Raw genomic sequence first — 11,634 nt, forward strand, 5'->3', positions numbered from 1 at the left:
AAAAATTTAATTTTATCTGACTCATTTTGATTGACAATTCACTCATATATTTTACATTTTAAAGTAGACGACTTTAAAATAATATTACCAATATTGGTGAGTTGCGTTCCTGGGACGACTTTATTAAGATAGTTCGTTCGATTACATGAAATCAATATTAACTTGAGAATATTTGTCAGAAAAAATCGTAGCATGTGATTCGTCTTTAAAAAGACAACTACATGCCATGATGACAGTAAAATTCTCCTGTTAGTGATTCCATAGTAAATTATAAGAAAAAAAAAACAGGAAAATACCTCATAATACTATCCCGACATGGTAAGTATTAGGTCTTACATTTAGTTTACTCTCAATAAACCAAATTTCGATTTTATATGTATGTTATTTATAAAACATAAATGATTATTCTCGATATGTTACTGACTTAGTAATAGTGGTATTTTCGTTTTATTAATTTCTTCTTTTAATGTGATTTACCAGATCCTACTGCATTCTACCAAGGAATTTTCGACACAATTGGTCTTAGTCAGCATATTTGATTTTTTTCTTTTTGCCATCTGTTTTTTTTTTTTGGAAATATACTTGAATCGTTCCATTGAACCCTATGGTTATTTTCCCATGTTTACATATTTGAGATCTATCAAATTCTCTATTTTTTATATAAGATGGATATTCTGTTGGTGTGAGTTGGTTTTATATAAACTTGAGTCTCATATCCAGTATCGTTCCTAGAGATTAAAAGATCCAACAGTGGGTGATGTTGAAATATACAACTGTGTTGATAGTATATCTAAATTACGCAGAGATATGGAGAGTGTACTCAACGCCAACTATAGATCAATTGAACCTGAGCAAGCTAGTTTTGTAAATTATTGAAAAATAAAAAGGTAATGTTATTCAAAGTATGAAACTAATATATTCTTAATGGGTATACTCAGTGCAGGAAGTCTAAACAGCCGAGCTTGGTCCCCCACGAGGTGAACTGCAAAGTTTTTAAAAATAGGTTTAAATTTAGTACATTTTAAATTAATTTGAGTATTAAGACAGTGAGAGTTTTCATTTGTTTCCCTTGTAATCTCCAAATCTTCCAATAAATCCAACTCTAAGTAGTTTTTCTTTCTACTAATGTCATGTAAGATAGATGAATCAGTATTGATGTTAGAATTGTATTTACTAGATAATAAGTGTTGACCAAAACTTGAAGAGTTTGGTCTTTTCAAATGTACTGAAATTCTAGTATATAACTATCTAATGGTTCTACCTACATAAGAGGCATCACAATCATCACATTTTAATTTATAAATACTACTTTTGTCAAGTGTGTGTTCATCCTATTTTTGGTGTTGATTAAAAAGGAACCTAAAGTCTTGCGTGACTTGAAGGAAATTTTGATGTTTTCAATAGTAGACGTAGAAAGTTTAGATATTTTATTGGAAAAGTTGCTAATATAAGCAAAGGAGAAATATCTGATGTTATTTGAAGCATTAGGTTGAAACAAACATTGTAATGAATATGCAAGCTTTTCTGCAATTTTGAGTTTAGCTCTATTTAGAAGCTTATGAATAATGTTGGGATCATAATCATTATTGAATGCAATTATCTTGAGAGTATTAAGTTCTAAATTAAAGTTATCATTAGAAAGTGAAAATTTGAGTTACCTATGAATGTAACTGTTAAAAGCAGTCATTTTATGTTGTGTTGGATGATTAGATGTTTCATGTATAACATGATCTGTTTGAGTAGGTTTTCTGTAAATATTGTACTCTAGAGAATCTTTATTGCGAAATAAAGTCATTTCCAAGAACTTCAACTTATTGTCAGATTCTGGTTCCAATGTAAAAGAATTGATAGGATGGAGGTTATTAAGATCATTCAGAATCTTTAAAGCATCATCATGGGTTCTCTGTATGAGAGCTATACAATCATCAACATTATCTTGACCAAAAAACTATTTTGCTGTTGTTGTTAACAAATTTCTGTTCTAAGCTGTCTAAGAAAATATCAGCTAGAAAAGGTGATAATGAACATCCCATCGCTAAACCTGTGGGTTGTTTATATATTCTTTGATTAAATTGGAAGAAGTCCTGATCAAGACAAAATTTAAGCATAGTTAAGATAGAATCTTTGTCTTTTGCTGGTATGTTGTAATTTTTTAGAAGAATTGTATATATAAAATATTAAAGAAATTAACTGAACATTAAAACTGAACTAATAATAAGTTTCCAAATACAACCGCTGTTATATAATATTTTTATTAGAACAATAATCTTGAAACAATCGGTATAAAATTCATTTTAGGGCCACTTTTAGGATTGTTGCTTAAAGTTTTTGTCTTAGATCTCGAAGTGAAAAATCAAAAAAATTTCTATTTATTTAAAATCTGGCAACGCTTTGCTTTGATTTTACTTGAACAAGAAAGACAGAACATCTTAATCCGTGTAAAAATAATACAAGGATATCTTGCATAACTTGGTTACGTTGCTTTCGTGTAGTAAAACAGATCTGTTAAATAATATATCTGAACCTCCTCGTAAAACTTCAATTTTTAATTCACTTTGGAAATACTATGATATACATATGATGCTTTTTCCTTAACTTTACCGCAAAATTGCCTATTAACTTTGTTCCTGTTAATGATCTAGAACTTTATACCTTCTTTCCTATTTTTTTCCTTATATATTATTATTTATTAAGCAGTTGTTCCTCACCTCCCATTTATTTTATTTATTTTTATTTTTTTTTAATAAATTTGCAAATTTACAATCTGCTATTACAAGCTATTAGTAAATGTGAGTATTGCAAATACATGAGAGGAGAAATTATCCACTGATAACACTCCCAATACTAACACTAACAAATAAAATTAATGTAGGATTATAATTTGAAACTAAAATTGAAATGAAAATTAAAAATAAAATTAAAATTAGTGAATAAAGTCTGTTGGCCACTGTCTCTTTAATCTTCGTCTTACTTCTGGTTGTAGGTTGTCTTGCTTCCGCGTTGGGGTGGGCTGGCAGATGTTCTAAATAATTTCTTGTTAGTCTGCTGATTTCGTCTTCAACGAACGGTATACCAGAGTGTTTTGGATTGGATCCTCTGAATGATTTTGGTGTTAGAAGGCTTTGCACAGCCCCATAGTTGTACTCCATATGTCCATATAGGCTTTATTATGCACTTATACAAGACAAGTTTATTATCTGTAGATAACTGTGATTTTCGGCCTATTAGCCAATTCATTTGATGTATTTTCATGTTGATTTGGATTTTTTTTGCCAAGATGTGTGCTTTCCAAGTGACCTTTTGATCAAGTGTCATTCCCAGGTATTTGACTTCTGCTTTTACTGGTAGTAATATGTTGTTCAGTCTGATTCTCGGACATATGATGTTCCCGTTGGTAAATGTAATTTGATTAGACTTAGTATGGTTAACTTTGATTTTCCATCTATTCATCCAGTCTTGTAGTAAGTTCTAGTGTATTTGAAGGTTTCCTGATGCTACTTGGGGGGTCATCATCGATGGATATCGTCGTATCTGTTGGGGTCGTATTTGTTGTTGGGATATCAGCAGTGTATATGAGGTACAGGAGGGACCCAGGACACTTCCTTGAGGGACACCGGATTTTATGGGATAGTAATGAGAGGTTTCTGTAAGGAATCTGACTTCAAAGTGACGTTCTGTGAGGTATGATTTTAGGAGTAGTGAGGAGTGGGAAAGGATGACTTAAGGTTATATCGGAGACCGTCATGCCAAACACGGTCGAAGGCTTGTTCTATATCCAGGAAGGCAGCAATGCAAATTTTTTTCTCTTCGAAGCATACATTAATGTTTTTAACAATCCTATGACACTGTTGTAGAGTTGAATGGGATTCGCGGAAACCAAACTGGTGTGTTGGGATCACTGAATTAATTTCGATGTCTTCTGAGAATCTTTGAAGCAGAAGTCTTTCTAAGATTTTTGACATTATTGGAAGTACGCTGATTGGTCTATATGAAGTAGTAATATTTGGTGGTTTATTTGGTTTACTAATCATAATTATTTGTGCGAACTTCCAATTCATCGGGTAGTAGGCTAATCTTATGATACTATTATATATCATTGTTAGTAGGACAATTGCTTTTCTAGGTAATTTTTTTAATATTAGCCCAGTTATCATGTCGAAGCCTGGTGCTTTGTAGTTATTGCATCTAGAAATCTGTTCTTTCACATTATTAGGAGTAAGCATTGGATTGGTAGCATCATTGGGCATGGAGTGTCTAAGAAGATTTTAACTTGTTCTTCGTTATTATTGTTATTAAATTCAGGTGCACCAAAAACGTGTGAGAGGTGTTCAGCAAAGATTGATGCCTTTTCTTGTTCAGTTTTTCCCCAGCTTTCATCGGCTTTCCTTAGAGGTGGTATGTGCTGTGTAGGCCTTTTGAATTATTTCGTTGCTTTCCAGATGCTGTGGTCTTTTTTTGACAGGCTGTTGATGAGTAGTTCAAATGTATCATTCCTCGCGTCTTGTAGAGCAGTTTTAAGTTGCCGTGTTAATCTACTGTATTCATTTTTATCTATAGGATTGCGACTTCTTTGCCATATGCGCCTGGCTCTTATTTTTTGTGCAACAAGTCGTTTTATATATACGGGTATGTTGGTGTCACTTGGTTCTTTGTCATTCTGAGGGGGTGTAGCTATTTCAGCGGCTGCATGTATAGTTTGGGTGAGAAGAAGCACAGCATTATCGATATCGTCTGGTTGCTTTAATCTTATATTTAAATTTAAATTTTCATTTTTGTAAGACTCGAATACATTCCAGTTGGTCTTTGATGTTGTCAACTTAGGGATATTCGGACGTTTTATAATTTGCGTAGATAGTGTGACAATTATGGGAGTATGGTCGGTGGACAGATCCCAGGATGCTTGTATGTCAAAATAATTTAAGACCATGCCATGGAGGATAAAGAAGTCGAGTAGATCTGGGATTTTGTTTGGATCTGATGGCCAGTAGGTGGGTTGCCCTGTAGATAAGTAAGAGCTGTTTGTGTTAGCTATGGCTTGTCTGAGATTTTTTCGCTTTGTCGTATGTAGTCTCGACCCCCAGTCTGTATGCTTGTCATTTAAGTCACCTTCAATTACGAATTTGTTTGATAGATGTTTGAATAAGTCTTCATATTCTGCTGTGGTGATATTATGCCTTGGAGGGCTGTACATTGCCGCAATGTCAAAAGACCATGGTTGAGAACTGATACAGATTCCTGCAGCTTGTATTTTTTCCGTCTGATACATTAATTCCTGTGATTAATTCCTGTAATTAATGTGAAAATGTGAAAACTATAGAGGAATTAGTATAATATCGTCGGTAGGTAGACTTTACGGGAAAATTATTAAAGAAAAAATAGAAACTGAAATAATAGGAAAAATTGGAGAAGACCAAGCAGGGTTCACAGTAGGAAAATCATGCCTAGATCATACGTACATATTAGAATAACTGATAGAGAAGAAAATGGCAAAAGGTAGACCGGTCCATCTGACCTTTGTTGATCTAAAGAAAGCATATGACTCAATACCTAGAGTCAAATTATGGGAAGCAATGAATGATCTCGGAATCCGACAAACACTAATAAAAGCAGTTAAAGCACTATACAAAGAAAACAAAGTAGCTATTAAATGTGGAAATAAAGCCTACAATCCATTTAAGACGACAAAAGGACTTCTACAAGGCTGTGCTACGTCCCCTACTCTGTTTAAAATATTCTTGGAAAAGACACTCAAACCATGGAGGAGAAAGTGCGAAGGAATGGGCATACCAGTAAGAGACGAATACCTATACACCTTAAGTTTTGCCGACGATCAAGTAGTCATCGCACAAGATGAAGAAGATCTTAGCTTTATGCTCAGAAAACTAGAAGAAGAATATAAAAACAACGGAATGGAAATAAACTTAGAGAAAACCGAATACCTAACAACAGAAAACAAGGATATGAGAAACCTAGAGATAGACGAGGGAAGACAAATAAATGGAACAGATAAATTCAAGTATTTAGGAACCATAATATCGAACCAGGGAACAACAGAAGAAGATATAAACAACAGACTGAGACAAACAAGAAACTGTATAAGACAACTAAACTCAGTGTTGTGGGATAAGAACATTACGATAAAGACAAAAAAGAGAATATATAATACCCTGACAAGAAGTATCCTGATATATGGGTCCGAAAACTGGACAATAAACAAGAGAAATAGAGGTAGAATAAGAGCAGTAGAAATGGAGTTCCTGAGGAGAAGCTGTAGACTTACAAAAAGAGACAGAATTGAAAACGCAGAGATTAAGCGGAGAATGGGAGTGCAATTAGACATAATCGACTACATAGAGGAGAAGAGACTATCCTGGTACGGCCACGTCAGAAGAGCGGACAGAGGACGCTGGATAAACAAAATCACAGAATGGAGCCCGATTGGAAGAAGAAAGAGAGGAAGACCCCGAAGGTCATTCAGAGATGAAATCGACGAGGCTATGGAGAAAAGAACCCTGCGAGATGGAGACTGGAATGACAGGGAAAATTGGAGAAAACGGTTAAGTGAAGGAAGACAGTGAAAACTGTGGAAATCCTTAGTAGTAGTAGTAGTATACATTAATTCCTCATAGTGTGTTATAGTGTTACGTACAATAATAGCAGCGCCACCGTGTGCTGTTCCATCAGGATGGTTGGTATTGTAAATAGAATAATGAGGGATCTTGAACATCGTTCTGTCAGTGAAATGGGTTTCCGATAAAAGCAGAACATCAATTTTGTTATGTTTAAGAAAGTTAGTAACTTCTGTGTTATGGTGGCCTAGGCCGTTGGCATTCCATTGTGCAATTCGTAGTAACTTAAGTTCCATTTCTTCTTCTTAAAGTGCCTATCCGTTCCAGATGTTGGCGATCATCACGGCTATCTTTATTTTGTTTATTGCAGCGCGGAACAGTTCAGTGGAATTCGTGTTATACCACTTTCGTAAAATTTGAAGCCAGGAAATGCGTCTTCTTCCCGGTCCTCTCTTACCGTTTACCTTCCCTTAGAGAATCAGCTGGAGAAGGCCGTAACGTTCTTGATTTCTCATTACATGTCCTAGATATTCCAACTTTTTAGTTTTGACGGTCATGAGAATTTCACAGGATATACGTAAGATGCGCCTATAACACCACATTTCGAAAGCTTCGAGCCGATTCATAGATGCAACAGTTAGTGTCCACGCTTCCATTCCGTAGAGCAGAACCGTGAATATGTAGCAGTTTAATAGACGGCATCTTGTTTTTAATGATATGTCTCGACTGTTGACAATGGTTCTCATTCTAACGAAAGCTGCTTTTGCTTTTATTATTCGCTGTTTAATTTCTGTTGAGTGGTCCCATTGGTTATTTAAATTGGTGCCTAGATATGTATATTGCTCGACTCCTTCAATATTCTGTTGGTTCATTGTAAGTTGAGCGTTTAGTATTGGTTTTTTACTATTTGTCATAAATTTGGTTTTCTTTATGTTAAGAGCTAGTCCGTATCTGTTGCTGACTTCTGTTATGCGATTTGTTAATATCTGTAAGTGATTCAGATTATCGGCAAAAACTATAGTGTCATCTGCATATCTAATGTTATTCAACCATTCACCGTTTATTAGTATTCCTTTCGCACAACCGTCTAAAGCTTCCTTAAATACCCATTCAGAATAAATATTGAACAACAATGGAGACAAAATACAGCCCTGTCATACTCCACGCTCTATTGCAATTTTATCAATTAACTGATCTTCTATTTTGATTTTGGCCGTTTGATTGTAGTAAATGTTTCTGATAATTCTAAGATCTTTGTTGTCAATTCCAATTTCCTGCATTAGAGTCATTAATTTGTCATGTTTTACTCTGTCAAATGCCTTCTGGTAATCTATAAAGCATACGTATATGTCACAATTCACATCCCTGCATCTCTGAAATAGCACCTGTACAGCAAAAAGGGCCTCCTGTGTTCCCAGACATCACGAAATCCGAATTGTGTTCTTGTTAGTTGTTCATCACATTTTGTATATATTCTTTTGTGAATGACCTTTAGAAATGTTTTAAGTAAATGGCCCATAAGGCTTACAATTCTATAGTCTTCACACTTTCTCGCATTGGGATTTTTTGAAAGATTTATAAAAGTTGACACTAACCATTTTTGGGTAATTATGATTGTAATATATATATATATATATATATATATATATATATATATATATATATATATATATATATATATATATATATATATATTGTTAAATATATTTGTCAACCATTTTATGTCATCATAGTCCATTAGTTTTAAGAATTCTGAGTGAAAATTATCAGGGCCTACTGCTTTACCATCTTTGGTGCTTTTGATGTCATATTTTACTTCGACTGTAAATGGTGGTCCAGATTCGCAATTGGTGTTTGTTGTAATACCAGTGTTACTTCGTATATCTTCAAAAGTTTTTTCCACTTATTTAATCCAAATATCCCTTTTATGCTCTATTTCCAGTACTATGTTTCCCTGATTATCTGTCAGGAATCCAGTGTTAAATGGAACATGTTTTTGTTGTAATGACTCTATCTCTGTACACTTCGAGCTAAACCAATTTTCTTTTGCTATTTTAATAGCCCTTTTTATTTCGTTATTTATGTTGTTGTAGTAATTCTTATTATCTTTAAATAAGAGATAAATATAATTATCTAAGATAAATTAAAGATAATAAGTTCTATTACTGAATTTATTTATTACTGTGAAAAGCATGTTTAAGATCACGCTATTTTGAGTTATTAATTGTAAAAACATAGCTTTGAATTCGTTAAGGAAACTCTTCATTATCTCTCCAATGTCACTGTTTGTATTACTTATATGTGTTCCACTTGTTATTTGAGCGTAAGTTGCATGATTTTGGTTGTATGAGTTCGGATTATTCTGTACTGTGTTTCTGTTATATTGCAGCTGATTGTTCGCTGGAGTGTGCGATGATACTCCTCTTGCTCTGTTTCTACTGCCAATTAACTCTTTATATACCATGCATCCTTTGTACTTTGCGGTGTGTGCTCCATTGCAGAGAGCACATGTGGTGTGTCCCTAGGTTTTTTACAATCGGCTGACATATGGTTGCCTCCACATTTGACACAGTGATAAGGTCTATACAATATGTATGAGTGTCCATACAATTGGCATCTGGTACACTGGATAATATTATTCTTTTTATACGGTGGCTCAATAACTATTTTCATGTTGTGTATAAATTAAATTTCATATATTTTTGTATTATTTTGATTAGGTTCTATATCGACGTAGAACATCATTAGAGGGTCCTTACTCTGTGTTTTATATTTACAATATTGCGTACTAAATGCCCATGTTTTTCTATTTCGCTTTTTATTATATTAATGGCCACTGTATGATATAGATTACGAATTACAACTCTGTATGCTCTATCCTCTTTCATTTGGTACGTATGATGCACAATTTTTTTGCTGATTAAATGTCTTACCAGTTTTCGGTATGTTTCTGAGTCACGGGAATTTATTTTTATTGTGTTGTTTTTTAATGCTGTACAATAGAATGTCTCTGTTTTTGTTACTTCCGATAGGTTATTAACCATTTTATTGTATTCAGTAACACCATATATAAAAATTGGTGGGGGTTTAGAAGTTGCTGGAGTTTCGTTGATATTTTCTGTACTGTTATTGTTGTCGTTTTCGTTTTCATTTTGTAGAATCTGAAATTTATTGCTGGTTACTACAGTGTCTTCGTTTTCTGTTAGTGTCGGAGGATTAATTTTGCGTTTTTTGTTACTATGTTGCTCAATGTCGCTGATTTCCCCTGAAGATTCTTCACTTTGTAATGTACGTGTTATCTCAATCGAATCGTAAGTTTCATTTTGAGGTGTAGATAATGTGGGATTTATTTTAGGATTGGATTGACAGTTTGAGGAAGATTGTGATAGTACTTGGTTAGGAACATAATAATATATTGTTGTTGGTGGGTTGTTTAAAATTTATGCTAAATTTGGTTGTAAATTTTGTGGAAAAAGGACATTTGGGCATTCTAGTTGAATTTGCTGTTGCTGATATTGAGTATTTAATATTTGACCATTAACAGTAGCAGTATAAAAAGGAACACTCACCGATAAATCTGGTGGAGCACTCATTTTAATTGTTAAAACTGTATATTTTAATTTTTAAATAGTTTATAAATAGTATATCCACTTGATACACGATAATGACGGTAAAAACGCGACCGGAGCCCGTTTTTAATCACCACTATAAACTTTCGCCTAATTCGTATCGATGTTTACAGGTCGAGAGTCAAATGAATACTCATTTATTCTTATTTAGGAAAGTGTTCTTTTTTAGGACGTATTAATCATCTTTTTCCTTTTAATAAAACCCCCCTTAGTGTTTCTTAAATTTGTTTAATTTTTAAATGTGAACTTATTAATTTTCTTGAATAATTATTAAATTTACTTATAAATGTGTTTTTTTTTGTAGGATCAGAAATTGTTATCGCAGAAAATATCTAATTTAATTGATTTTTACAGAATACCTCATGATTATTTTACACATTTTGATATTTTATGCGGCTACAATAGAGTTTCTCTGGTGTATAACAAGATTTTACAATTGGTAAATAATTATAACAATTAATGTATATTACTTGAATCTGTAGTTACAAATAAAATAGTGAAAATGGCCGTTTTTTTTATATTATTACAAAATATTTATTACACAAATAGTGGCGAAACCCATTTTGAGAAATATGATACGCAAATAAATTCTATAAATCTTAGACATATATTTTAGATAAAACAATTTAGACATTTCTTCAGTGGTAAAATATCTTAAGTAATAGTTAATATTGCCGAATGAGCTCTTTGAAGAGGTAATTGATGATGCTACCTTACATCCAGCAAGAATGTACTTTGAAGACCTGCAGAATCTACTACAAAAAGGTATGGAAGTATCTGAAAACTGCGAAATAAAACTAAACAAATCAAAAACATAATGAATGGTAATTAGGAAAACAGAACATCGACCGAAAATCTAACATTGAATGGGACAGCTGTAAAACAGTTATAGAAGTTTACGTACCTGGGAACAACTGTCCACAATGAATAAAACATAACAAGGGAGAATAAGTCTAGCATTGAAAAAGAAAGATCATTATTTAGAAAGATCAAAAATGTATCTAACAGCAGACAAAATTCACTACCATTAAGAATACATATACGGGCTAAAAACATGCACCCTGACAGGACAATTAATGAAGAAATCTCGGCTTTCCAAATGTGGATACATAAAAGAATCCTCCAAATACCAGACGTACACATACACAGACCATATAAAGAACAGAGAAGTACTAAATCGAATGGGGAAAAAGAGGCAATTGCGTTTAGGCTGAGAAAAAAAAATCTAGAATACTTCGTTCATGTTATGAGCCATAGTAAATACCGTCTTCTACCGAGTAGAACAAGAACCTCTTAGTCGTAAAATCTACGCGAGCGTTTCGGCATAAAAGATAATATTAGAAAAGCTGCTAACAAAATATGTATTAACATATGAATAGTCAACGTCCGCAATGAATAAGAAACGAGAAGAAAAGCGCTTAAACTAACGTAAAAAA

At 33.2% G+C, this 11,634-nt stretch overlaps 1 protein-coding gene across 1 annotated transcript in view; it reads left to right on the forward strand.

Annotated features, from left to right (window-relative positions):
• LOC140450180 (lipase 1-like) overlaps window positions 1–10,668 on the forward strand; it is a 150,497-nt gene extending 139,829 nt beyond the window's left edge. The window contains exon 7 of the mRNA XM_072543636.1: window positions 10,503–10,668. Within this exon, the coding sequence (XP_072399737.1) occupies window positions 10,503–10,658 (156 nt within the window). The 3' untranslated portion in view covers window positions 10,659–10,668. The remainder of the gene's footprint in view (window positions 1–10,502) is intronic.
• The last annotated feature ends 966 nt before the right edge of the window (window positions 10,669–11,634 follow it).

Source organism: Diabrotica undecimpunctata, chromosome 9 (assembly GCF_040954645.1).
Source record: "Diabrotica undecimpunctata isolate CICGRU chromosome 9, icDiaUnde3, whole genome shotgun sequence".
Taxonomy (NCBI): Eukaryota; Metazoa; Arthropoda; class Insecta; order Coleoptera; family Chrysomelidae; genus Diabrotica; species Diabrotica undecimpunctata.